At 66.3% G+C, this 27567-nt stretch overlaps 1 protein-coding gene across 2 annotated transcripts; it reads left to right on the top strand.

The window, feature by feature from the left end:
* The first annotated feature begins 162 nt into the window (after nt 1-162).
* TTYH3 (tweety family member 3) lies at nt 163-25460 on the top strand. 2 transcript variants are annotated; one of them, XM_027526483.1, is made up of 15 exons: nt 205-431; nt 13990-14159; nt 14326-14437; nt 14578-14798; nt 15095-15190; nt 15347-15419; nt 15704-15779; nt 16780-16835; nt 17472-17564; nt 18216-18308; nt 19080-19216; nt 19665-19838; nt 20275-20350; nt 21002-21102; nt 22506-22596. In XM_027526483.1, exons 1-14 carry the CDS (start codon nt 309-311, stop codon nt 21068-21070), a joined length of 1569 nt encoding a protein of 522 aa, XP_027382284.1. In that variant the 5' UTR covers nt 205-308; the 3' UTR covers nt 21071-21102; nt 22506-22596. The 2 variants fall into 2 exon arrangements, with proteins under 2 accessions (XP_027382283.1, XP_027382284.1); XM_027526482.1 differs by lacking the exon at nt 21002-21102 and having other exon boundaries at nt 163-431; nt 22506-25460.
* Nucleotides 25461-27567: the final 2107 nt, after the last annotated feature.

The following is a 27567-nucleotide window of genomic DNA, read 5'->3' as shown; positions in this document are numbered from 1 at the left end:
AGGCGTGGCCGGCGGGCGACGGGCCAATGGCGGTGCGGGGGCGGGCCCGGGCGGGCGGTGGGCGGGGGCGCGCGGAGGCGGCGGCGGCGGCGGCCGCGGCGGCGAACAAAGAGGCGGCGGGCGCGGGCGGCCGAGCGGAGCCGAGCGCAGCCGAGCCGGGCCGAGCCGGGCCGAGCCGGGCCGGGCCGGGCCCAGGAGCGCGCGGGCGATGCGGGCGGCCAGGCCGGGGTCGGCGGGCCCCTGATCGCCGTTCCCCAGGCCAGCCAGGGAGCCCCGCGACGGCCGCGCGCCCCCGCGGCCGGCCCGCCATGGCCGGGGTCAGCTACACGGCGCCCTGGTGGGTGAGCCTTCTGCACCGGCTGCCCCACTTCGACCTGCACTGGGAGGCCACCAGCAGCCAGTTCCGGCCCGAGGACAGCGACTACCAGCAGGTGACGCGGGCTCCCTGGGTCGCGGGTCCGGTCCCGGGTCACCGCCCCTCCATTCCGAGGATCCCGGCCCCCCTCCCCGCGGGTCACGATCCCCCTTCCCAGGGTCACGGCCCTCGCTTTCTGCAAGGTCTAAAGTCTTCCTGTCACCTACCGGCGGTCACGGCCCCCTCCTCCTCCGCGAACCTTGGGCCCTCTTCCCCCCGAGTGTCATGGTCCCCTCCTCCTTTAGGGTCTAAAGGCTCCCCCCGACCCCGCATCCAGGATTATGGCCCACACCTCCTTGTGGGGCACAGCACCCGGTTCTTCTGGAGAGTCTCCTCCTGGTCACGGGGTTCCCCTGCTGTAGAATCTAAGGGGACCCCCCCCCAGCCCGCATGGAGGGTCCACAGCCCTCCTCCCGATTCTAGCCTTCTCCTCTGGAGTCGCTAAGACCCTCCTTCCTTGCTGGGGTAGGAGGAGCCGCCTCCCTCCCCTCCATGGAGACCCCTCTGCCTGCTGTCAGTGTGTCTGCCCAGGCCCCTGAGCAGGGGCAGTCGGTGGGTGTTGCCCGCAGAGCCCCTGACCCAGAGGACCCAGGGCTCTGAAACCACGTCCATGCTTGAGAGCAGTGGTGCAGCCAGGAGGGGAGTCCTGGCCCCCTCAGCCCCAGCCGGGAAATGCCACTCACTGCCAAGATTTCAGTGGGTGAGTGGTCTGCGTGGATGCCAGTCCTCCCTGGCTGGTAATGACCCCCTGCCTGGACCAAGCTATGGAGTGTACACACAGTGCCTGCCCGGAGATCCAACTGCCTGTAGCCCTGAGGGAGGGACGGAGGGAGGCCTGGCCACAGGGACAAAAGATGGGCCTCAGGCTGGGAGGCTGGAAAGGGGCTGAGTCTGGGCAGAGCTTGTGGGGTGGGGGTGGGCACAGACCCTTTGCAGCCCTCTCCCTGAGGAACCAGGCTCTACCAGTGGAGCCCTAGGTCTGGGGTCGTGCCAAGCCCCACTGCCACCCCCACCACTATGCCAGTGCCATTGAGTGCGGGCCAGGGCACCAGGCTGTGGACACTTCCTTCCTGCCTGGGGATCCGGATTCCACAGGCCCAGTGACTGGGGTTCCTGGTCACCCAGAGCATGTCTGAGTTCCTCTTTGGTGATGAATGCAGAGCCCTAGGGTGAGTAGGGGGAGCGGCTTTGCTCGCAAGACGGCCCAGGCGTCCAGCATCCGAGGCTCGAGTCACCCCTGTTCAGAGCTCTGTCTTCACAGCCTCCCTTGCCCAGAGGAGGAGAACCGGAAGCACCCCAGCTCTGCAGGGAGCCTGCCGCCCCACACACAGCGCTTACCCGGTGCTTGGCTCCCCAGCCCTGCTGATCTGTTTCTAAGCAGATTAGAAAGGGGGCGAGGGATTGGCCTAGGCATGTCCAAGGCAGCAGGATTCTTACAAAACTGGACGCCCGTGTTGTAGAAGGCCAGCCCGGTGGGGCTGACCAGGGTGGGGTGACTGCTCCTGCACACCCCCAGAGCTTCCCCTGGGGTGACTTTGCCACACCTGTCCCCGAGGCTCTGCTGCCACCTACTTTAGGAAGTTCTCTGCCGGTCGTCAGTCCTGAAGCTCCAGGGGCACTGGGGTGTCTGTGAGCCACACAGCCTTCCCGCTGGCCCGTGGGCTGCCACCTGCACACGCTGTCAACCCCGGCTGACCTGGCCGCCATCCCTCCTAAGGGTGCCCCCTGAGTTGCCTGGACCTGCAGTGGGAAGTGAGCAAGAGGCCGATGCCTCTGGCCAGTGGAGGCGTTCATGTGGTGGCCGGGCCCCCCGACCCCCACTGAGCCTGGCCTCCTGCAGGGCCCTTTGCCCCTGAGAGGACCACGGCTGGTGCCCCGGCCTCCTCCGAGAGCGCTGTTCCTGCCCTGCTGTGGGAGGGCTCTGACTCACTCTCTCTCCCGCCTCCTCTGCGAGGAGCAGAATTAACCACTGAATAATTCACGGTGTGGAAACCAGCCTGTCTCCATCCCCCGCCACCTCCACCGCCGGCTCGGGGCTGTGGAGCGAGCTGGGCCTGGGCGTGCGGCCTGCCCCTGCCCTCCCATGCCATCCTGAGATCTGGGCAGGGGCGCCTCCTTTGCAGGGTTGGGAGGGATGTGAGGGCCCCACGCTCCCACTCTGTGCCGGCTGTGCTGCCCACGGAGCTCCCCTCCTGGGCAGGTGGGCAATGGTCTGGCGAGGGCCGCGCCTGGGGCCTCCCCCTGCCTCCCCTGGTGGAGCACTCGTAGCTGTGCGGGGACAGCTGCCCTTGTCCCGCTGGCAGACGGGGAACCCCTTGTCCTCCTGACTTGGGGTGCCCCACTTAGCCTGGGGGCCCGTCTGTGCCTGGTGCCCACCTGGGCTACAGGGGCCTGGTGTCCTCTTCTTGCTGTGCAGAGAGGGGCCTCTGCTTCTGAGGCCATCCAGGGGGAGGGTGGGGCCTGAGGCAGGAGCGGGGGTGGTGTGGCCTGGGGAGACCAGCCTTTGTGCTCTGCTGTTTCCACTGCCAGGAGCCCGGTGAAACCCACTGGAAACCCCAGGGCCAAACCCTGTGTGGGGGTGCTCACTGGGGCTCTCATTAGCCTTTTCTCATACAAGCCTGGAAGGTGAGCATAACTGTTTCCATTGTGCAGATTAGCAAACTGAGGCTTAAAGAGGAGATTGGCCCAGAATCACACACCGAGTGGGTTGTTGTCCAGTCGCTCAGCCGTGTCCGACTCTTTGTGACCCCATGGACTGCAGCATGCCAGGCTTCCCCGTCCTTCCCCATCTCCCGGAGTTTGCTCACACTCATGTCCAGTGAGTCAGTGATGCCATCCAACCATCTCATCCTCTGCCCCTTCTCCCCCTGCCCTCAGCCTTTCCCAGCATCAGGGTCTTTTCTGATGAGTCAGCTCTTGTGAGTGGTAAGTGGGCGGTAGACCAGAATCCTGCCTCAGGCCTCTTGTTCCTGCCCCTCGAGGAGCCAGAATCAGATCGGATTTTGCACCCTAAAATCTTGCAGTTACTTTGGGGACTGAGGGTCTTGGGCTCCCATGTTCCCAAGGCCTCCATCCCGGAGAGGAGGGACTCTGTGGCCCGTCCATCTGCCTCCTAGGGGCTCATGATGTTTGCTGAGTGGACAGACTGCAGGAAGGTGGGTTCTCTGGGGACTGTTGGGACGGGTGGGCTGGCAGGCGCTGGGAGTGGGCGGAAGGGACTCTGGGGTCTGCTCTGTGCTGCTCCACCCCACAGCCTCCGCCTGCCTGGCTGCTGGTCTGACTCCCCAGGGGCTGGGCTATTGCCAGGGTGCCAGGACTCCCCAAACCCCGGGGGCAGCTGCTGGTGGGATGCAGGGGGAGGACTCCACCCGGAGGAGGGAGGAGGCCTCCTGGTGGTTGCACAGCCCGTGACCTGGAGTGGCCTGAGGCCGATCTGGAGTCCACAGTGAAGGCCAGGGCTGCAGGCGGGGGCGGGGGTAGGGCTGGTCTCAGAGCCTGCCTTCTCTGCAGACTAAAGTGGGGGTGCCTGGCTGGGGGTGCCAGGCCTGGGCCCCAGCTCTGTAGCTTCCCACCTGTGTGAAGGTGGACCCACTTGGGTGGCTTTAACCATCTCTCTGGGCTCTCCTTGGTGGCTCAGATGGTAAAGTGTCTGCCTACAATGTGGGAGACTCTGCAGTCCCTGGGTTGGGAAGATCCCCTGGAGAAGGAAATGGCAACCTACTCCAGTACTCTTGCCTAGAGAATCCCATGGATGGAGGAGCCTGGGAGGCTACAGTCCATGGGGTTGCAGAGTCGGACACGACTGAGCGACTTCACTTTCTTCTTTCTTTCTGGTTCCAGTTGGGGGGAACTGCCCCCTTAACTTATACCAGCCCTTCCCAACCCCTCTCTCCCAAGCCTCTCACACCCGCTGTGTCCTGAGGTAGAGTTCAAACCCACTCTCTGCCCTCTGTCCCTCTCATTCTCGCTCACTGCCTCTGCTAGTTCAGGAGAGGCTCGAACCTGTGAGCTAGAGAAGCCTGCAGCCTGGTGTGGTGGGGCTGTGATCAGGTCGACTAGGCCCGCAGAAGCCCGGCAGTCAGGGAAGGCTTCCTGTAGGAGGAGCTCCCTCTCCTGGAATACCCAGAGGGTGAGGACTCACCTGGAGTGTGGTATGCAGTGGGCACACCAGCTCACCTTCCAGGCCAGCCCAGTGTGTGGGGCCCGTTTATCTATTAAAGCCCTGAGTGCCTGGATGTTCCTGTTGAGACCCTGAAGATAAGCCTGAGATGGCTGAGACCTTGGGGAGGAGTGTTCTAGGCACACGCAAAGGCCTGGAAGCAGAGAGAAGCCTGGGCCTCGGCCCAGGGAGTCCCTTGGGTCTGAAAGTGCTGCCCCTGAGCTGGGAGTTCTCTGTGCCCAGGGTAGTGGGGGGTGGGGGGTGAGCCCAGCCTGGAGGGCCACTTGGGGGCCCCACTGGGGCTGGTGGTCTCCTCAAATAGACTACAGCACCTTGGTTTCATTCCTGACTCAGGCTGGGTCTGCATGTGCCCGCGGGCGAGGCTGGCCCTCTCTGCATCGTCCCCACATTCAGAAGGAAATTTGCTTTGGTTACAACCTGCGTCTCTCGCCTCTCTTCTAGTTTATGAAACCGAGACACCTTCGTGGAATATTTGGAGAGTAGGAAAGAGCATGGAGACAGGGAGAAGTCCCTACAGCTGGAGTCTGTCCCTGCCTTAAACCCGGGGAGGGTGCCGCCTGAGACTAGAAGTTGTCACCTGCTTTTAAACATCGAGCCTGGGGACCGCATCCTTGGTCCTGGGTTCTTAGCTTGCCCAGCATGCCATGACCTCTCAGGTCAGGATTCTGAGGCTGCAAGTGCTGGAAACATCCCCAAAGGAATAGCGCCAAGGGGGGTGTGGAAGCTGAGTACCCCCTGTGTGGACAGCATCTGTGCGCCGGGCTTTGGGGGTGCAGGGCCCATGCATGGGGGGTGGGGTCGGGAAGCCCCTGCCAGGTGAAACCGACTCTGGCTGTGTGCCTCTTGGCCAGGGTCACGGTGCTGGGAGGGGCGGCTGCCTCTGCCCAGATCTGCGCCTGCTGAGGGGCCTGGTGTTGTGCGGGTCAGGGTTAGGGTCTGCACTGCTGGGCCCCATCTTGGGGCTTTTCGGGGCTCCTGGTTCTGTCCCCAGCACTGTGCTGCTTGGCCTCGGGGACGTGGAGGGAGGGCGGGCAGCTGTCTTGACTCTGACCAGGGGCGCTGGATCAGACTCTGGCCAGGTGTCCGTGACCCTGAGAGGCTCGGGCTGTGTCGTAAGCATGTTTCTGGGAAGCCACACGGCCTCCCTGGGGGTGGACCCCATTACCCCTGCAGAAGCGAAACTGAGGCCTCTGGCCAGCCAGCATCAGAAGCAGGAATCCACAGGCAGCCTCCGGCTCCAGCCTGGCACTCCCCTGCCTGCAGACACAGCCCTGTGTGTGGGTCCCAGGCTCTTTGGGTGGCTCCCTGGCTCCCTCCACTGACTCCAGTTCAGGAGGACTCAGGAGCGGATGGGACCAGACCCCCACTGGCCACAGGAGCTCTGCCGAGCCCTTGGCTGGGGAAGAGGAACCGAATCTGCATCCAGGGACTGGGTGACAGATGTGGAAAGCACCCCATGTGGCCCCCGAGGGATTGGGGGCATGTGACCAAGGGCGGGGTGGGAACAGCAGGACCCTGGAAGAGCCCAGCTGCGCTCATGCCGTCTCCCGGGTTTGCAGGGAGCCCGCCCCAGCCCTGTGCTGCGCGGGGACGCACCCATGGCCCTCAGGGGCTTCCCTGGGTGCTGGGGGGTGCAGTAGGGCTCCTGCTCCGCACGCGAGGCTCAGATGACGCACCCCAGGCACCGGTGCCCAGCGCGGGGAGCCCCTCACTGCTGGAGGACACCCCCGAACCGAGGGCCCTGGCCTGCCCCGGGGTCCCTGCTGCAGACGGGGATGGCACACGCCCCCCAGAACTGCGTCTGCGGCCTGCCCAGCAGGACTCCTGAGGGCCCAGGCAGTGGACGTCTGCCGAGGCAGCGCGTGTCCCTCGTGCTGTGGACACAGCTGCGAAGGCTGCAGCGGGCCCCCAGGCCTCCAGCCCAGAGTCCGAGGCAGGACCCGGCCTACGTCTGGTGCCGGCTGCCCATGAGGCCGCTCTAGTCCTTGCCCAGAGCTGGGCAGGTGCCCGATGTGAGGTGTGCCTCAGGGAACAGGGCAAGGGGAGGGTGGAGTGACCCCCTGGGCCAGGCCTGAGGGAGCAGATGGGCCGGGTGGGGCCTTATGACCCCCCACCCCCGCCCCATCGCACCCTCCCTACTCCAGGCCTGGGCTCTGCATGCCCACCCATGTGCCCCAGCCCTTCCTGGGTCCCCTCACTGGGGCTGGTGGGCTCCGGAGGGCAGATGCGTCACGGGGCTTGGTTTTTTCTGCAGGGCCCCCCTTGTGGCTGGGTATGTCCCGTGTGGGCTGAGAGCGCAGGGTGAGGCCAGGCTGCCCAAAGCCCGCGTGACCCCTTCTGTCTGCCTCTGAGTGCCAGCCGCGGTGCCACCCTCAGGCTCCCCTGCTCTGGCTGCGCTCACCCTGACCTGGGTCCTGACCACCGCGGGCACCCCTAGGGGCTGACGCGGGCCCGGGGTGGGGCGGGGCGCCCAGGGCCGCGAGGGCTCCGGTCTGGCCCCGCTGGTGCGCCCGCCCGTCTGGCAGCTCCTGACCGCGTCTGAGGCCGGCGCCCGCAGGCCGGCTGGCGGAGAGCGCGGAGTCTCTGGGTCGGGAGACGCGTTAGGGCGCCGGGACGGAAATAGACGCACTCGCGGTTCCGAGGGCAGCAGCGCCGCCAGGTTCTTCGGTGTCGCCTCCGCGAGCGGGCGGGGCGAGGGCGGGGTCTCGGCCTCCCTGCACGTGGCCCCAGGCCTGGGGGGCGCAGGAGGGGTCCTGGGCTGGGCGTCTCTCCGCGGCTTCAGCCCAAGCCCCTCGCTGCTGGACCTCTTCACTGCCGGTCCCCAGGCGCGGGCCGTGCAGTGAGTGAGGAGGGGAGGTGCCGCTGGCAGCCTGGACCTCAGACCGGGTCGGGGGGCTCGGCCGAAATCTGGGCCCCTCCCGCGCTCCCGGCACGGCCACGAGCTCACCATCCTGGAATTTGTGAAACCCAAGCCTGGTTTGGTGGAAAATCTGTTTTTAATTTCTGGCCAGCGTGTGGGAGCCACAGTGAGTGTGCTGGGGGTGGGGTTGCCGCACAGGCAGCTCAGCTCCCACCCAGCCCGGCCCAGGAGGTGAGGGGGGCCTTTTCCAGAACTTTCCCCAGGAGGCCTGGGCTGGCTCCGGGCCTGCCTCCGTTATGTCAGTGCGAGGGGCCCTGGGGGTCCTACTGGCCCCAGGCCCCTGGGCTAGAAGATGGGCCACCTCTGCCCCAGGTGGTCTGGGGACCCACAAGGCCATGGGTACAGCTGGGCTGCCAGGGCACTCAGGCCCAGACCCTGGGGGAGTGGGCAGTGCCAGGTGGCCTGGGGCCTTCCCAGCAGGAGACCCCGTCCCCTTCCTCCCCAGGCCAGGGCTCCAGCCAGGACTTCTATGGGTTCCCAGATGGCGCCTGGGTGTGGGGTCCGGCCAGCCTCCTGGACGCCCTTACCTGGCCTCTTGCTCTGGAGAAGGGCCTTTGGCAGTCCCAGGGCCAGGGAGGATGACCCCGGAGGCGTTGGAGAGTCCCTTGGCTCCCCCCACTCCGCCCGCATGCCCCGACCTCGTCCCACAGAGCCCTCGCTCCGCTGTTGGGGATCCCCTGCCTGGTCACAGCTGCCAGGGTCCCTCCTGGGTGCGGGTTTGCAGCTTGGACCTTGGTTGGCTCTCACTCACTGTCCCTTCCTGGGAGTGCTCACGCCTCACCATGCCCTGCTGGCACCCGCCACCCCCACGATGGTGGTTGAGGGGACGCCCCCTGAAGCCTCTGTGCCCCTCCCCTGCTCTGTCTGGCTCCCACAGCCTCAGCCCTTCTGCACTGCGGAGATCTGGGCAGATGCCTGCCCAGCCCAGCAGAAGCTGTGTCTGGGGGTCCCATGCCCCCAGGGCCAAGGCCCGGTGCTGGACACTTGTGTGCTAGTTTCTGGGGACCAGCTCTGGGCCGAGGGCCCAGTGTGTGCTGAGTCCAGCCTCCCTGCCCCAGGGAGGCAGGTGTGGCCAGCGCGTGGACACGTGAGCTCACAGGCCCCTGGTGGAATTTGGACTTGCCTCCTCTTGGGAGCCTTGCCCTTTACCACCTGGTCATGTTACCTCCCAGAGAGTGTTGGCATGAGGGGGGGCAGGGCCCGCGTGGTGGGGGGCAGGCCGGCTGGCTGTGGCCTTCTCGGGGGCTCCAGCCCAGGGAGAGACCCTGACCCAGCAGCAGTGAGGCCTCAGGCTGCAGTCATACTCCCAGGCTGAGATCCTATCCCGCCCACTAGCCACGTGACCTGGAGGACGTCCAGAGCCCACCCGGTCTCCCCTGGATGCTGGCTGCAAGTCTCCCTTGCCGTGCCCGCCCCGGGGTGCTCACTGTCTCCCCTAGGAGGCTGGCCAAGGGGCAGGAGCTGGGATGGCAGGGTGACAGGGATGCAGCCTCAGGGCCTGCAGGCGGGGCGCTGCAGGCCCCCACTTCCCATCAGAATGCCCGGGAGGGTCTCCCAGCCTGGCTGCGGGCCGTGGCGGCTTGCAGAGGGCTGAGCGGGCCGGCCAGCTCTCAGGGTCAGCTGCCGGGTGGCACAGTGGCTGTGTGGTGGGAGGACCGGGTGTTTCGCCGGCAGTTTGTCCGCGGTTCCGCCGAGCTCACCGCGTGGGGCGCGCCCCCTCGCAGGCCTCCAGGCCACGTGCTACCAGGACGCCCAGCTGGACCTGCCTTGTGTGGTGACACACAGAAGGGCTGCCCCAGGGTGGCGCGCCGGCCCTCCCAGCCTGCTGGCTTGGGGCACCTCAGTGCAGCTGGGCCGACGCTGTGAGCCTGTGTCCAGGCTGTGCCGAAGGAGCAGGCCAGCGGCAGGCAGTGGACGGGACAGGCCCGCAGCCTCGTGCTCTCCGTCTGCAGTGGAGCTGAGCGCCATGCCAGGGGCTTCTGTTATTAACATCTGGTGGCACTGCGTGGCCCTCCCCTCACAGGCCTGGCCGGGGTCCCCCCACTTGCAGCCAGCCGGCCTGAGGCTGAGCTGGGGCTCCCTGCACCCTGCTGGGACCACCCACCTGCACACACAGCCCACCGCTCCCTGCGGCCCCTGGCCCTGCTCCCCTTGCTGCGCTGGGAGGACTTGTTGGAGGTGGAGGCCTCATTGGTTCGCCCAGTAGGCCTCAGACATGGGCCTGGGCCTGCCCTGGACGGAGTGAGTTCAGACCCCAAGCACCGGTTCGTCGGGCGTCTCCAGAGCGCGTGGGGGCTTGGGGGCCCCCAGCCCGTGGGACATGTGGACACAGGGCCAGGCCCAGGCCTCCTTGGTGGACACGCCCCATGGTAGGGGCTGCAGGGCCTTGGGAGGGGCCAGGTGGTCCAGGGCTGAGAAACGGCAGCTGCAGGGCCTGGAGGAGTGGGAGCATGTGTGTCCAGCCGAGGCCTCGCAGCGAGCCTGCGACGCTCCAGGCGCTGACACCAGCCCTGTGGCCCGCGGTCAGGACAGGATCCCTAGTGCCTGGCCGCGTGCTGACGTCACTTCCATCACAGATGGAAAATTCCATTTGGTCAGAGCCCAGATGCTGACCAAACATTTCCCATTCAGCCGGGACCCTGAGCGGTTTGGAGGGGAGGGGCACCCGCGGGAGTGCCAGCGGAAGGCTGTTCTCTGGGAATCTGGCCTCAGGATGAGGGCAGAGGGCAAGCTGGGACCCTGGGCTGGAGGAGGCTGCTGCCCGGGGCCAGGCGCCCCCGCCCTGCCCTGGCCCTTGTACCCACGTGGGCCCGGCTTGTTTGAGTCAGGGGCCTGGGACCCTGAGCCCCGAGGGCCGGCCCCACCCCGTGTCAACTGGAGGATGCTGTCACCTCCTTGAGGGGACTGAGGGGGGCTGTCCTGGCCTCGGCCCCCGCAGCCTACCTGCTGGGGCCGCACAGGGGGCCCCACCAGCAGCCTGGCGGGGGGGGGTCATGGTTTAAGGTGAGCCCCATCCAAGGGGAAACTGGCCTGTCCGAGCTTCGGGTCGGGGGCAGGGGCCTCGTGTTTCTGAGTGTCCACTGGAGGCCAGGCCTCAGGCCCAGACGGAGCAACGCCCCAGCCAGGCTGATGAGCTTAGCGAGGCCGTTCCAGCACCCAGCGGGGGCGGGGGGGAGGGGGCTGTGGGCAGACAGACCCAGCGCAGAAGTGGTGGAGCGCCCTCACCCAGGAAGGGCCTTCTGGAGCTGGGCAGACGGACAGGAGGGCAGGGGTCGGCTTCCTTGCGTTGGGCTGAGGGGGAGACTTTGGCCCCCGGGGTCTCTGCTGTCCCCAGGGAAGCCTCTGGAAGTCAGCCTCCTCCCCAGCTGTCCCTCTCTGAGCCCCAGGACAGGCGCTCACTCTCACGGCCCAGACCAGGCCTTCCTGGCGCTGGAGGTGGGCTCCGCTCTGTGACGTGGGGCTGGGCGGGGGCGGGAAGCGGCTGTTCCCCCAGGGCTGTGGCTTGCAGGGCCCACGGCAGGCAGCTGTGCCTGTGACAAGCATCCAGGCCCGTCCACGCTCACAGAGCTTCCAGTGCAGGCTGCTGCGCCCGCCGCTGCTGGGGCTCAGGACAACGCCTTCACGTGCACGTGTGTGGGTGTGAGTGTGCGTGTGTGGGCACGAGGGAGCGTGTGCACCTGTGTGGCCATGGACGGGCATAAACGTGCGTGTGTGGGCGTGAGCAGGCACACACTCATCTTGTCCGTGAGCGGCCTGGACTCCTCTCTGGCAGTGGGGACCCAGCCTCCCGGGCGGCGTTGGCGTGGGAGCGGCACCCCGGGGGGCTCCCCGATGGAGGCGCTGCTCTCAGCCTTTACACCTGTGAGCTCACGCCCTCCTCGGTGCTGCCCTGCCTCTGTGTTACTCACAGGGTAACTGTGGCATAGGGGCACTGACTAGGTCAGCTCCTGGTACCAGGCGGAGCAGCGTCTGACCCCAATACTCGGGGCCCCTCGGGCCCAGCCGCTCACTGGCCTGGGCAGGAGCTCCCCCGCCCCCCACTCCACCCTGTCCAGCAGCAGGCGGTCCTCGGCCTCCTGGTGGCGACTCCCAGGGCGTCCCTCCCCTTGACCTCTGCTCCTGGGGCACTGCAGCTCCAGCGCACACCGCCCGGCTCCCGCGATCACGTGGCAGCCAGGGAGGGCGCGGGCATGTCGGTCCCCAGGAGGGGAAGCGGGCCTGCGGGAGGGAGGCGCGCTGGGACTCACGCGGCGGAGCTGGGTGCGGGCCAGGCGCCTCCCACGCCTGGCTGAAAAGAGCTACTAACACGTTTCTGGGTTTGTGTTGTAATTATAAAGGTAGTACGGTTCGTGGTTTAAAAAGGAAAACCAAAAAAAGGAAAAAAAGAAAACCAGTAACAACAATAAAAAAGACAAATCAAAGCCTAGGAGATCCCGGAGCGCTTCCTGAGCGCCCGGCCTGGCACAGTGCCCTCTGGGCGGTCAGCTGTGGCGGCCTCTGCCCGGAGCGTGCTTCCCTGGCCCGCTGGACTGGGCTGCGTCCACGCTGACCTGCGCTGCTGCTCCCGCTGGGCCTGCTTCCTGGGTTTTCCATAGTCCCCGGCTCACACCCTGCAGGCCTCGGCGCCTGCTTCCTCCACCAGCGTGGCAGCCCCGCAGACAGAGGCTGTGTCTGCTGGTGGCCCGCCAGGCCCTGGCACCTACCACGTTTCCCACAGGAGCGGTGCCCCCTCACCCTAGCCCCACCCCAGGCTCGTCCCAGGTGCTGGGGTCTTGCTTGGCCAGTCACGCTTATCACAGGACAGACAGGAGTGGGTGGTGCTGGCTCCGCCTGAGCTGTGGTCGAGGCCTGCGAGCTCTTTGATGAGTCCTGATGACCCTGTAGACACTGGCTTCGCTCGCTGCCAGGCTGGGTGGTCTCAGGGCCCCAGCTTGGGCGCCCCTTGCCCTGCACCCCTGATCCCTGGCTTCCTCACCCCCGGAAGGATTTCCTCGAGAGGACGTGTGTAGATGTGCTTATTGGGGGTGGGGTGGGGTCAGGCAGGAGAGGAGGAGGTACGAGGTCGGTGGAGCAGAAAGCTGGCCAGAGGACTGCTGGGGACCAGAGGGTATCCTCCTGCTGGGGGAGGAGGGGGTGGTGGCTGCTGCCAACGCAGGGCTGAGTTGGGGCTGGTCATCGGGGCCTGCAGAATCCTGGGAGCTGAGGCAGGCAGGGCGTGGGGTCGGGAGCTCACTGCCGGCGGGTTCTGGTTGAGGATTTAGGGGAGGAGCCTGCAGGCAGGATGGAGGCAGTGACCCATCTGACCGGTGAGGAGGGGGCCTGCAGGATCCGCGGCCCCTGTGCCTGGTGCCCAGCTTGTGCATGCGCGGGCAGAGCCCACCCACAAGACTGCTTTTCCAAGCACCCTTTAGTTTGCTGTGGGCAGCGTTGGGCGGGGTGGGGGTTGCAGCCGATGCTAGGCACCTTAAGATGAGCACTCACCCCCGTGACTGGCACCTGTCTCTCTGGCAGGCCCCTGATGGCCACCAGAGGCTCCCTGCTGTGGCCTGGCTGGTGTCCCCGTGTGATCTTGAACACAACTTACCCGCCTGGCCTCAGAGTCCCTCTAACGTGAGCCCCCAGGACCGTGATGAGTGGCGGCCCCTCTGGAGCCAGCACACAGGCTGCTTCCTGCGCCGCCCAGCCAGTGAGCAGGTGGTCAGGTCCTGTCAGGCCCACCCACCTATGCTGCAGTCTCACTGGTGCCCTGGCCTCTCCCAAGAAGGTGCCCATTCTGTACTTCATAGGGAGGACAGAGGCCCCCAAACAGCACAGCAGCCCTCAGGGACCACGGCCGGGGGTGCAGGGGAGAGCCCTGCCCTGGGGTGTGAGGGTCAGCCGGGGTGCTGGGCCGGGCAGGAGGCCTTTGGGGCCAGCTGGCTCCTGGGAGGGTAGGGAGTGCCATCCTCCATCTGTTGCCTGGCAACCATCTCCCGGGAGACAGTCCCTGCGCACCAGGGCTGTGATCCAGCAGTCCTAGTGCCTCAGTGGCTGAGCTTCTGGTCTCAAGGGGGCCTTGCAGGGGTGGGTGGGCCTGGGGCATTCCACCCCACAATGGCTGCCCAGGCTTTCTGCCACACCGCTGAGAATTAAGAGATGAGAAAGGTGTTTCCAGGTCCCCCTGACGGCTGGTTGTCTCTGCAGCAAGGGCAGCCAAGGGGTGTCCAGAGAAGGCCTGGGAGGGGTTAGGAGAGGTGATCCCATGGTCTTGCCCACCTGACCCCTGCAAGTGGGGCTTCGACCGTGCCCAGATGTCTAGGAACAAAGACGTTGAGTCTGGGGTCCCAGGTCAGGATGAGCACAGGCACATCACTCAGGTGCTGGGGACCTGTGGCCCCTGGGCCAGGGACACCGGTGGGATTGGCCGCTCCTGGGGTTGGGTGCAGAGTCAGCCTGGGACCCCCTGCTCCAACACTGCTTCCCCACCACTCTCAGGCGCTGCTGCTGCTGGGGGCCGCTGCGCTGGCCTGCCTCGCCCTGGACCTCATCTTCCTGCTCTTCTACTCCTTCTGGCTGTGCTGCCGGCGGCGCAAGAGCGAGGAGCACCTGGACGCAGACTGCTGCTGCACCGCCTGGTGCGTCATCATCGCCACGCTGGTCTGCAGGTGAGCGCGCGGGGCGCAGCGGGGCCATCGGGGGCGTGGTCCGACTGGAAGGGGCGGGGCTGTCGGGGCGTGGCATGGGCGGGGCCAGGCTGGAAGGGGCCGGGCAGGCCGAGTCCCGTGGGGAGACCCCAGGCCCGCGACCTCACGCGGCCCCATCCTGTCCCAGCGCCGGTATCGCCGTGGGGTTCTATGGCAACGGGGAGACCAGTGACGGCATCCATCGGGCCACCTACTCGCTCCGCCACGCCAACCGTACGGTGGCAGGGGTCCAGGACCGCGTGAGTGGCCGCATGGGTCGGTGGGGGTGGCCTCTTCCTGCTCCTACACCCGTGGATGTGCATGTGTGTGAGACCAAGACGTGGGCGTGTGCCGGAGAGTGCGGGAGCCCCGGCTCATTGTCTCCTCCAACCTGGAGCAGGTGTGGGACACCGCAGCCGCCCTGAACCGCACGGCAGAGCCCAGCCTGCAGAGCCTGGAGCGGCAGCTGGCCACGCGGCCAGAGCCCCTGCGGGCGGTCCAGCGGCTGCAGGGCCTGCTGCAGACACTGTTGGGCTACACGGCGGCCATCCCTTTCTGGAGGAACCCAGCCGTGTCGCTGGAGGCGCTGGCTGAGCAGGTGGATCTCTACGACTGGTATAGGTGCGTCCCCCTCTCCTGCCTGCCCCCGCTGGTGTCCGATCCTCTCTCTGGGCCGGTCGGCTTCCAGCTCCCAGTGCCTGAGGTCCTGTTGGGGGAGGGGCTGGGGCCACTGGTGGTCACCGGCAGGAGTCCCCCATGGGGACGTCTGTTACAAGGTCAGAGGCCAATCTCCATACCCAGAACTGCCCGTGGACGCTCCTCTGGGCCCCAGGCTGTTGCCCAGCTCTGCCCAGCACCCCCTGCTCCTACCCTGGGACTGGCCCCGTGCCCAGCCCAGGCGTGCTGTGTCCCTGCAGGTGGCTGGGCTACCTGGGCCTGCTGCTGCTTGACGTGGCCATCTGCCTGCTGGTGCTGGTCGGCCTCATCCGCAGCTCCAAGGGGATCCTGGTAGGGTGAGTCAGGGCCCTGAGGCGGGGGCTGAGGCAGCTGTGGCACCCATCCCCCAGGTCAGCCCTGACCCGCCCTCCCTCGTCTTCGGGTCCAGCCTGGTGTTGGGCGCAGCCCTCACCCCAGCCTGGAGAGTGCCAACCGACTCTCTCTGCCCCAAGGGTCTGCCTGCTGGGGGTACTGGCCCTGATCATCAGCTGGGGTGCCCTGGGCCTGGAGCTGGCTGTGTCTGTGGTAGGTGACGGAGGGGCGGGGGTGCCTGTCTGCTGGCGGAGCATGGGGATGGGGTGGGGATGCCACATTCACCTCCCTGCTCTCTTCCGCGGGACACCGGGATCCTGAGAGGCAGGGGATCGGTCACACGCACACAGCGAGTCAGTCCCCACCCCCAGCCCCAAAGAGCCGCACCACCTTCCTGAGCCACACGCAGATGCTGGGGGGCCAGGCTCCATCCCTGAGAGCTGAGGGCTCAGGGGCCCAGCTTGGTATCCCATCCTCTTTGCCTGCCCCCACCCCAGGGCTCCAGTGACTTCTGTGTGGACCCCGACACCTACGTGACCCGGATGGTGGAGGAGCACTCCGTGCTGAGCGGGGGTGAGTCTGCGGTCGAGTCCCAACCACTCGCAAGTGCCCGCTCCTGCCCGCGAGCCACAGGCCGTCTGGTCAGGCCACGTGCCGGCTCCCTGGACAGGCGGCTCACGCCAAGCGCGTGCTCGCTTCTGTTTTCCAACATGAGCTCCATGGGAGCCCAGACCTCAGGGCCAAGTACAGATGCGGCATGGAGAGGCTGCCCTGGGCTGTGCCAGGCCTCGCTCCCAGTGCCCGCCCAGCGCTGGGCCCCAGAAAGCCCCCCAGAGGGGCCAGAGGGCACAGCGTGGGGCGGGGCCAGGGTTAAGTGGTTGGGGTACAGATTTTCTTCAGCTCTGGCTGGGCTCAGCACCCCTAGGTTTGCAAAATCAGAATTGTGCGTGAATCCCCGTCTTTGAGTGTTGGACACGATGGACACCTGTTTTAATGGGGATGAGCAGGCAGGCCCCCTGCACCCTCTTTGGGGTGACATTCTGGCCTAAGAACTGTTCTGCCCAACTGGTCTGTGAGCAGATGCCTGCCCAGCTGACCTCTGACTCCTTGCCCCCCACCTCCCACCATGGCCTGTCTGCTGCTCCCAGGGAGGGGAGGGATGAGGCAGCCCTCCAAGGGAACTGTGCCCGTTGCAGGAATACGGCTCAGGGCAGAAGGGTCTGGGCCCTGGCCCCAGGCTCCCTGGAGACCACTTCCCTCTCACAGCTGCACGCTCACACAGACATGGACACGTGCACAAGTACGTGCAACACACGTATACAGTCGTGCACACGTAGACATCTGTGTGTACAGACAGGAGCATCTGAGTATAGGTATACCTACACTCGGACATGCACACACAGGCACATGCGTACGGATACACGCATGCACGGAAAGAGACAAGCAAGCACACGTACATTCAGCATACACTCAGACGTGGACACACACACACGTGTACACAGATGGGCATGTAGACACACACAGCGCATGCAGACAGCCGGAGTCACTGGGCCGCCTTCACCTCTCTCCGCAGACATCTTGCAGTACTACCTGGCCTGCTCACCTCACGCCGCCAACCCCTTCCAGCAGGTGAGAGCTCAGCCCTGCCTCTGCAGAGCATCTGGTGCCCTGGCCCCCACTCCCAGACGCCCACCGACCGCGAGGCCCCCCACCTCGTCAGGGCCCCTGGGGTCCCCACTCTGGTGGGGACAAGCCTTTCAGGGTGGCCTGCTTAATGCCTCCAAGTCCCTGGGCACCTTGCATCTCCTGGGCTGCCCTTTACGACAGAGCCGGATGCCTCCCGGGCAAAGCAGGAGCCTGGGAGTGTCCCATGGCAGAGGGGTCCTGTGCCCACCGTGTGGAGTCACTGTCTGGGCCGATGTGGATTTGAAGGGAAACCACATAGCCCACTGCCCGTCACCCCACGTCCCCGTGTGGCCCTCTGGGTCCTCTGGACTGCGTATCTACTTTAAAGATGCTGTACTTTCCTTGGTCTGTATTGTCTCTGTGTGCTCATCCTGGGGGCTGAGGAAAGGTGTCCCACAGAGCAGACTGCTGGGCACAGCCGTCCCACCTCAGGAGCTCGGGGCCCCACGGGCTGGACGGCCCTGGGCTGCGGGAGCTGCTGGCACTGGAGCCAGCCTGCCCCGTGGGGGGTTGGGAACCTCGGGGAGGAAGACGGGCCGCCCCACCCGCACGGGACTCAGCAGCCTCTCTGTGGAGCAGAAGCTGTCGGGCAGCCACAAGGCGCTGGTGGAGATGCAGGACGTGGTGGCTGAGCTCCTGAAGACTGTCTCGTGGGAGCATCCTGCCACCAAGGTGAGGGGCTGGGGGCCAGCTCTGGAGCCGGCGAGCTCCCTCCCGTCACCTTGAGAGGAAGGCAGGTGCAGTCACTGCTCAGGTGCTTCCTGGGGGACCCTGCCGGGGATCTGGTCCTCCCCTCCTTCCATCCTTCCCTTCATGCCCCCAAGGACTTGGGTAGGTTTAGTGATGCTCACACACACACACACACACACACACACACACACTATAGCACCAGGGTCATACTGCTCAGAGTATTCTGGATAATGTTTTGTCCTTTAAGATACTGTGAAAATTTTCATTGTCTTAAACTGTTCCTTAAAACAGTCTTAAGGTCCGTGTCGGGAGACGCATGCGTATTTGCTGTTGCTCCCGTTACAGTGCAGGCCCGCAGCGGTGGCGTGTGCACAGGCGCTGTGGGCCCCACGCTCCCCCCTGTCCTCACGCCTTCAGCCTCCCCCCAAGGCCAGGGCACAGATTTGGGGGGTCACCTTTTCTCAAAGCCCTCAAAGCTTTTCTCAAAGCACAGGGTCCTCAGGGCCTGTGCCAAGGCTGGGGGGCAGTCAAGGAGGGGTTCTTGCTGGCAGGTGAGGGGTGGAGGGACGCCTTGGCTGGCTCGCCACCCTTTCCTGAGCGCTGTGCTGACCTCTCGTGGTGCCCACCCCCCAGGACCCCCTGCTTCGTGTTCAGGAGGTGCTGAACGGCACAGAGGTGAATCTGCAGCATCTCACTGCCCTGGTGGACTGCCGCAGCCTGCACCTGGTGAGAGCCTCCCAGAGCTGTCTTTGGGCCGTGTGGGGAGCAGCTGGGAGAGGAGAGGGAGCAGCTAGGGGAGGGGCAGGAGGAGGGGGGCAGCTGGGGGAGGGGTGGGAGGAGGGGAGCAGCTGGGGAGGAGGGGGAGCAGCTAGGGGAGGGGCGGGAGAAGGGGGAGCAGCTAGGGGAGGAGAGGGAGTGGCTGGGGGAGGGGCATGAGGAGGGGGTGGCTAGGGGAGGGACAGGAGGAGGGGGGCAGCTGGGGAGGAGGGGGAGCGGCTGGGGGAGGGGCGGGAGGAGGGGGCAGCTGGGGGAGGAGGGGGAGCAGCTAGGGGCGGGGCGGGAGAAGGGGGAGCAGCTAGGGGAGGAGAGGGAGTGGCTGGGGGAGGGGCATGAGGAGGGGGTGGCTAGGGGAGGGACAGGAGGAGGGGGCAGCTGGGGAGGAGGGGGAGCGGCTGGGGAGGGGCGGGAGGAGGGGGCAGCTGGGGGAGGAGAGGGAGCAGCTAGGTGAGGAGGGGGAGCGGTTGGGAGGGGTGGGAGGAGGGGGAGCGGCTGGGGAGGGGTGGGAGGAGGGGGAGCGGCTGGGGGAGGGGTGGGAGGAGGGGGAGCGGCTGGGGGAGGGGCGGAGGAGGGGGAGCGGCTGGGGGAGGGGCTGGAGGGGGCAGCGGGGGCGGGGCGGGTCACGGGGCCTCTGCCTGCCTTGGGTCTGGCATGGTTCAGGCCCACGCGCTCCATCTCACCCTGTGCGTCTCCCGCTCTCTCTCCCCCGCCCGGCCCCAGGACTACGTGCAGGCCCTCACTGGCTTCTGCTACGACGGCGTCGAGGGCCTCATCTACCTGGCCCTCTTCTCCTTTGTCACGGCCCTCATGTTCAGCTCCGTCGTCTGCAGCGTCCCGCACACCTGGCAGCAAAAGAGGTGAGTACTCCTGGGCCCGCCTGGGGGGCCGCACGGCGCCAGGGGCCGCGCCTCCGCGACTCCCCAAGGTGCAGTCCCCGCCCCTTGACGCTCCCGGGGCTATGCAGCCACCACTAGGCCGATGGGTCTGAGGTGGGCACTCCCTCTTCACGCCCGGCCTAGAAGGGCCCCCAGCCTGGGAGACGGGTGAGTGAGCAGCCGGCGGGGGCAGGGTCCCTGCCTGAGCCCCGTCCTGCAGACTGGGGCTGTCCACGGGCACCGGCCCCTGTGCCCCCCGGACAGCCCCGGCCCCGCCTTTTAGTAGGCAGGCAGCACCCCCGTGTCCCGGGAGCCTTCAGCCCCGCGGACCCAGGACTGCAAGTAGGCACGTCTGCCCCAGAGGGGGCCTCTGGCCTGTGGCCCCGCTTCAGCATCAGGCCTGATCCTGCGCCGGTGTCCCTCCCTGCAGAGGCCCCGACGAGGACGGGGAGGAGGAGGCCGCCCCAGGGCCGCGGCAGGCGCACGACAGTCTCTATCGTGTCCACATGCCCAGCCTGTACAGCTGCGGGAGCAGCTACGGCAGCGAGGCCAGCATCCCAGCCGCGGCCCACACCGTCAGCAACGCCCCGGTCACCGAGTACATGTGAGTCGGGCGCGCGCAGCGCGGCGGGCACTGGGTAGGCAGCTCAGGGTGGGGCCGCTGCCCTGGGGTGCCTGGGCGAGGGGCGGAGCCAGGGCAGAGACGGTCCTGCACACGGGGCAGGGCTCCCGGGCTGAGTGCTTGCTGCTGCCACATCCTTGGGTGGAGGCCACAGGGACCACTGTTAGACGGAGAGTCTGTGGTCAGCACGTGGGATCCTGTGGCCAAGGGCCCCAGGCCTGGACACGTGGTGGGCTGGGGCGGGTGGGCGAGGCTCCGGCCGGGCTGGGGCGGGCAGAGGCGGCCGTGCGTGTGCTCGCAGCCCCTCTCTGTGTGTTAGGCTCAGGACCCCAGGCGCTCACTAGCGGGCCATCTGTGGGATGGGGTCTGCCTGGTTCCCAGGTGAGCGCACTGACCCAGGGCCCTCTCCTCACCTCAGGAGCCAGAATGCCAATTTCCAGAACCCTCGCTGTGAGAACACCCCCCTCATTGGGCGCGAGTCCCCGCCGCCTTCAGTAAGTCTCGGGGCAGAAGCTGGAGTGGGGGGTCCGAGGCCAGGGTGGGGGCTCCGCCCCGCCGCTTCATGCCCGCGGTGGCTTCCCGGGCGGCATGGGCCCCATTGGCTGCCCGGAGCCTTCGGTGCGGGGCTGCAGGGGGAGCCCCAGCCGGGGCCCTCAGGCGGGCCAGTGGCCTGTGCGTGCGAGCTCTTCCAGGAGGCCAGGGCACCTCCGCCTACCTGAGCCCTGTTCTGCTTTCTCAGCTTCCTGAACTCGACCCAGGTCTCCCCCCAGGTTCTTCCAGATGGGCCTGGTCTTGGGTTCTTCTAGCTTCGCTTCTGGTCTTGGGAATGAGATGTGAAAAAGGGGTTAGGATGGTTTGGTGCCAAAGAAAGCCCCTTACGAGGCCAGGGGTCCTGGAGCGTTTCCTGGAGGTGGCAGGCCTCCAGGAACAGGCTTGAGAACCTAACGGCCATCTGGCTTCAGACACACACGCCCCCTGGTGCAGTGGCCCCACTGGGCCCCGCGTCACGGCACTGACCTCGGGCCTGCCCTGGCCCCGGGCTGCGCGGGCTCCCGGCGGCCCGCCCCGGGCTGGTCCTCGCCTGGCGTTGAGGCTGCCCTCTCTCTCTCTCTCTCCTGCACTCCTCCTGCCCCGCACTCTCCTAGCGCTATCTGGCCGCCCTGGACTCTGGCGGCCACACGGGCTGGCAGTTTAAGCCCCTGAACAGTGCCTGAAGGCTGTGGTGGCCGTGTCCTCAGAGTGACAGGTACTGACCCAGCTGGGCCCCCCGCCCTGCGCCGCCTGCCCGCCCACACCTCTGCACCTCATGCCCACTGCTCACTGCCACCCGCTCCGGCAGGCCCCAGGGCCAGCGCAGGTACATGGGTCTCAGTGACCCTGGCCCTGGGCTGTCACCCTCACTCCAGGGGCAGCGAGCCTCCTGCAGAGCCCCTCTTCACGCCTGGTCCGGCTGCAGGTGGCCGCCGCCCATGCCGTCCTCCGTGAGGAGGAGACCGTCTCCCCGGGCCTGGGAGCATGTGCTCGCCAGTGCTGGGTGCCTGGGCTTGGGAGGCCGAGCGCTGGAGCCCCAGGTGGGGCAGCAGACCCGGCCCTCGAGGCGTCACCGTGCGCGTGCACAAGCACGCATGCCGACGGCCACAGCCACCCTCGCCCAGTGCTGGCGCCCGCCACGGCTCCTCCCATGCTCTGAGCTGCCCCCCAACCCCCGCTGCATGTCCCTGGAATGATGACACGGCTCCCAGTGCCCGCTGCTCCTTCCCCCTCCAGCTCGCCTCCGTGGCCACCCACCAGGAGTCCTGGAAGGGCTCCCCGAGCCCAGGGGCAGAGTCCATCCTGATGCCCGCACGGTGGGCACCTGGGGCTTGCGGGATGCGTGCCCACAGGGCCGGCTCCCTCCCGCTGGCAGCCTAGGCACACACCTTGGCTTCTGTCCCCACGATGGGCGTGTGGCCCTTTGTACACCGCCTGCTCTGAGCACACATCTCTTCCACATGTGTTCATTCTGAGCACACGTGTGCATATGTGTGTATAGCAAGAGAGCCCTTCACACTTCAGGTTGGACATGAGGGCCAAGATGGGTGGGCTGTCCCCACCCCCAGCGGCCTCCGTCCGTGCCTGTGGCCTGCCAGGCCCCACAGTCTGGCTCCCACCTGAGTGGGTGGCAGTGTCACCCGGGCCCCAGGGGCCTTTGTGGCTTTCCGGCTCCTTCCCTGGGGGCCAGGGCAGAGCGGCTGCAGGTCCGCCTCTCCAGTGACTCTGACCCTGGCGATCTGGGTCCTTGGGGACTGTCCCACCCTCCCTTGGACACAACCTGGCCCCGCCTTTGCCGACATGCTCCTCCCAGCCGCCCAGCTGCGCTATGGGGCCTTCAGGTCCTGGGCGTGTGGGGTGCAGGGGGCACCCCCACGCTCCAGCTCCATGCCCGAGATGGGGGTCGGGAGCTGATGGGCTCCCCTCGCTGGGAGAGGGGCCGGTCCTCCTCCTGGGCCTGGGGAACGGGGCTCCGGACGCCTACCGTGCCTGGACCAGCAGGCTCCCCAGAGCCGCATCCCCTGGGGCTGTCCGCTCTGCCTCTGCGCCAGCCCGTAAGGCCCTGCCCAGCCGCACCCAGCGCTCGCTGACCGGCGGCCTCCCCTTCTCTCCCTCCAGTACACTTCCAGCATGAGAGCCAAGTACCTCGCCACGAGCCAGCCTCGCCCCGAGTCCAGCAGCAGTGGGCACTAGACGCCCGGCCGCCACCCGCCCCACGTGCCAATCGCCCCGCTCCTTCCCGTGCCAGCCTCCCTGCTTGCACCCATGGCCACCTGCCGGACCCTCCCCGCGTACGCCGGGCCCGCCGTGGGGGCTTCTGCCGCCACTCGACCCTGCCCTCCCTTCCTGTAGGGGTGCGGAGACAGACACCTGGCCTGCCTCCTGGGGCAACGCGGGGGCTCTGGGCCCGCATCCTCTCCTCCGTCACAAGCCTGGACACCTGGGGGTGCTGCTCGCGCTGCCTGGGCCCCCACGCGCCTCCGCCCTGCTGGCGCCCGCCCCCCCACACAGCTGGGCCGCGTCTGCCCCCTCTCCTTCCACAGGCTGCCGGGCACGGTGCCCCCCTCGGTGCCGGGCGTCTCGAGCGATGGCGTGTGCGCCCGCCTGCTTGTCTCCCGTGTGCAGAGTCCCCCGCGGCGCCCTTGCACACCTGCAGCGTCTGTCCTTCCTTCTCTCGCCCCACCCCAGGCTCCTCCGCCTCAGTTGCCAGAAGCCTCCCAGGGGGTACCCCCTTCTCTGCTTCCCTCCCCGCACCGCTCTCTCCCCGCAGCAGCCCCCGCCTGTGGCATCTGGCCGTCCGTGGTGGCAGGAGACAGGTGCCTGCCGAGCCCAGGCTGCTGACCTAGTACCGGCCGCCCTCCTGGTGCCAAACCCCCTGCCACCCACCCCCACCCTCACCCCCGGAAACTCGGCAGCTCCGCCCAGTTCGCTCTTTGCACTAACCACATCTGTCATCTCTAGGGCGGTTGGGGCTGCAGGCCGGCTGCCTCCCCTTCCCGGTTCCCTTTGCATCCAGGACAGGCCGGCCTGGGAGCTGCCCCCGAGCCGGCTGTGACGGTGCCCTTGGCCCCCGCCGCCCCTCTTTGGACTAACCACTAACCTCACTCCAGCCTCCGAGAGAAAGATCGCCCTGGGCACCCCACGGTCCACGAGCGTGAGGCCAAGTCCAGGCCGGAGATGAAGCCCCAAAGAGCTGGCTGGGTTTTGGGGTGGAGAAGGCATTTCTTCTCGGGGCGCTGCTTGGGGGGGTCAAGACCAAGAGGCAGCCCGAGGGCCTGGAGACCCCTCCCTGGGCAGGTGTTGCCCCCGAGGGACCATGTCCTCAGGAATGAATGTCCCTTCGGCTGTAGGACCGAGGCCCCTGTGGCCTCGGGCTCCTACCTGTGAAGTGGGAGCAAGGCTTCCTAAGGTGCTTTTGGCTTCGTGTACAGTGCTGTGTTTTCCTACCGCAGAGGGTGGGGCCGTCCCCAGGTCAAGGCGGGGAGATGCCTGCCCCGCCCAGCCAGCTGGCCACCGAGAGGCCAGGTGCGGTTCTGGCCTGTGTCCCTCCAGAGGCAGCAGAGAGCCACAGGGCCGCCCCTCAGGGGCACAGGCCGCCGGCGCCCGCGAGGCCCGGCAGTTTACAGACATTGTGGGGGGCTCCCCCTGGAGCGGCAGGGCAGCGCCCCTTCCCTAAGGCGGCCCGCAGAGAAGCCGCCTCCCCTCTCTCCAAGGTCTCTTCTGTGTGCTGGTGTCTGGGACCAAAAGGATGGGTGGGCCCAGGCTAGACTGCAGTGGCCCCTGGCCCTCTAACCACAGGGGAGAGGCTGCCCGGGAGAGGGGGCAGTGAGTGGGCAAACAGAGGTGCCCCCTGCCGCGCATCTGAGCCCTGGCGCATGGCCAAACCTCACCGAGGGGCTTCCAGTGCCCTGTCCTGGGCCCCCCACAGGCCAGAGCCACAGCCCAACTGCCCAGTTTTTCTCTGGGCGCCCCTGCCCAGGTGGAGCCTCCCTGCCTCTGCCTCGGCCCGAGGGAGCGCCAACTGTGCTGCCCCGGGGGCGGCTCAGAAGCACAAAGGCCGCGAGGCCACCGAAATGTGAATGTAGAAGCTTGAGAGCCGGTGGCGGACCTGCTGGAGTAGCTCTGCGAGTGCGCGTGCGCGTGCCCGCCCGCCCGAGTCCCCGCCCAGCTCCTCCCAGTCACCAATGGTGCACAAAGGAATACGCGGACGTCGAAAGGGCAGCAAGACCAAGCCTCGGTCCTGAGCGGGTGAGGCGGGGGGGGCCTCCCGCCCTTGGTTTTCTTCTTGCTCTGTTTTCAGGCCCTTCTAACCAGTCCGGGCCCAGGGCCTCCACATCCCGCACCTGCGGTCCTCGCCCCGCCGCAGGCCCTGCTGCTTCTCGGGCGGTGGTCCCCGACCGCGTGGATGAGAAGGCGAGGGCCCCGGGGGCTCCGCGGGTAGGAGGGCTTCCAGGCCGGTCCCTCCTCGATGGGGCTCCGCGGGCAGGCGCACGTTCCCGGTCCCCAGGTCCCCTGGCCTGATCGGATGTCCCCTCCATGTCCACCCCATCTCACTATGCAATCCCAGTCCAAGCGCCAATCCCTCCCCGTCCCAGGACCCCTGCCCAGCCGGGGAGCGGGTGCGTGGGTGATGGTCCCAAAAGGGGGACGAGCAGGGGCCGGGGCCTCTTGTGCGGGATTTTTTTTTTAAACCATAATGGTTGTGTGCCACACCACTTTATACTTGTTACATATATCTCTCCAAGTTATTTTGTTAAGACTCCCCCTCCACGGTCCCTGCCCCCACCACCCAAGATCGATTTAGCATTCTGAGCGGGGATCGAGGCCTGAACCGCTTGGCATTCTCCAAACTTCCATAGGGCCATGGCTGTATGTGCTGTCGCTGTGTTTCTGGGTGTGTGTGTGGTTTTTTTTTTAAGCTTTTTTTTTTTTTGTAAAATGGTTTGGGGTTTGATTTTTATTTCGCTGGGGGTTTTATTTTTCTTGGCAAATACTAAAACTCGTCAATGTAATTTCTGTGGTTTCTATTCAGCTTGGGTTTCATGTTTTAAAATAAACAAATTTTAAAAAACAGGCCTCTTATTCCTGAGTTGTTTTGGCACCCTCCCAGGTTTGTGGCCAGGCGGCCACGTGCGGGAGCCACTAGGGCCTGGGGGACCCTGGTGGGCGGGGCCTCGCGGGGAGCGGGGGCTGGTGGGCGGGGCCTCGTGAGGAGAAGGGTGGGGCGGGGCCTCGCGGAGAGGAGCGTCTGGTGGGCGGGGAGAAGGGCCTGACGGGGCGGGGCCCCCTGGGAGGAGGGCCTGGTGGGCGGGGCCTCGCCGGGAGGCGGGCCTGATGGGGCGAGGTCCGATGGGCGGGGTGTGACACGGGTGGGCGGAGCTGCTGGCGCAGGGAGCGGTGGTTTCTAGTCTTGAAAGACCTATTTGTACATCTTGCGCTGGAGAGGCCTTGAGGAGACTAGAATTGCTGTGCGGAGGGTCCCCGTCTCCGGTCACCAGGAGAGGTGACAGAGCTGGCCCTGGGCAGGGCTGCTGGAGGAGGGCAGAGGCCAAATGGTGTGTCCCCAGGAACATCTCCTGAGTCCCCCGGTGTAACCCGAGGCGGGGCTCCGGTTCCTGGGGCGCCTCCCCAGAGTCCTTATCAGTGGCCTGAGCAGGGACCCAACCCCCGCCCTCCGAGGTAGGAAGGATCATTCTTGTTCTCATTTGAGAAGCCGGCTGGGGAAGGCGCAGTGCTGTCCAAGGGCACATGACCCAGGGTGGCAAGACACACACCCCCACCTCACAGGAAGATCGTCAGGGCCTGTGGAATTGGGGGAGGCACATTTTCCCAGGAGAAAATCTGTCTCCCATGCCGGGTGCACCTGTAGGCAAAGGGAGCCGCGAGGCTCCATGGAAGACACCCAGGTTCTGGCTCTCACCCCCGTGGGTGCCTGGGCTGGCAGGGCCACTGGGCAGAGCCTCTGCCCCCAGCACACATCAGCAGCCTGGTCCAGTGGTTTCCGATTTGCCTGATTCCTGGGGAAAGAGGCCCAGGTTACATAAGCTCTTAAAGGTGAGGGAACACATCTGAGGCTCTGTGCTTCTGCAGTGCCGTGGGGGGACAACAGGAATTGATTCTCCTCTTGAGTTTAGCTGCAAGGCAGAAAAACCCTGCTATAGCTGGAGGGGGCATGGCCCAGAGAAGTGTGTGTGTGTTTGAAGATGGGGAAATGCTATGATGGTGATGATCTCGTAGGCAGAGGAGATGGCTGCACTCGGGAAAAGGAAAGAGTTCTTTGGAGGAGTGATGTTCCTGAGTTACCAAGAGGGGCTGGGACCTCGGTCCCAGTGAGGGGTTGGCTGCAGACAGGAGTGTGGCCCCTCCTGCTGGGCCAAGAGCATATGGGCAGCTTGGGGCTGGGGTGCAGAAGGTCTTACGAGGTAGAGGAGGCTGGAGAGGAAGTGGGGTTGCTGTGTGAGGGGCAGTGGGCCTCCCAAAGGCCCCTGAGGCACTTGGTCTGGAACTCAGGTGAGACTCACCAGGCTGGAAGGCAGCCCCTCCAGACACCCAGGTGTGGGTAGTGAGCGGGCAGCGGGCCGGATGCAACAGGTCAGAGGCTGCAGATTTGGCCAAGAGAAGATGTGGAAGCAAGAGAGGCCAAGGGAAGTGAAGGTGACTTCAAGGGCGTGATTGAACCTGGAGATTTCAGCCAGGAGAGGACAAGCCCTCCAGGGGCGAGGAATCTTGGGTCCCGTGGGGTCAGGAAATGGGAGCTGGACAGACAGCAGGCAGAGGCAAGGTAGGATGCTGCGGCCACAGGGTAGGTAAGGTCTGGGTGGAGTGGCAGCCAAGACCGGGTGGGCGTGTGGCTGCCTGCTGGTCGTTGGGGAAGGAGATGCCAAGGATACGGGAAGGGTCCCTGACACCAAGTCCCCAGGAGCAGTGTGGGAGAGTTTGGCCATGAAATAGGATTCCCGATCGCCCCAGGACGAGGGGGTCTGTGGATACCCACATCGGGGAGGGGGCGGCAGAGGTTGTGAGCCTGTTTGGAGCAGGGGCATGGGCTAGTGGCGGCAAGGGCATCCTCAGGAGTGAGGACAGCAAATGTCCAGCAGGGGGCGCCGAGTCCTCGGAGGATGAAAGACAAGGGCAGGACAGATTGCTGGAGGAGCCCGCCCGGGAATCGGCATTCCCACCA

The sequence above is a fragment of the Bos indicus x Bos taurus genome, chromosome 25 (genome assembly GCF_003369695.1).
Source record: "Bos indicus x Bos taurus breed Angus x Brahman F1 hybrid chromosome 25, Bos_hybrid_MaternalHap_v2.0, whole genome shotgun sequence".
In the NCBI taxonomy this organism is placed as follows: Eukaryota; Metazoa; Chordata; class Mammalia; order Artiodactyla; family Bovidae; genus Bos; species Bos indicus x Bos taurus.
This window is presented reverse-complemented; position numbering and strand designations above follow the sequence as displayed.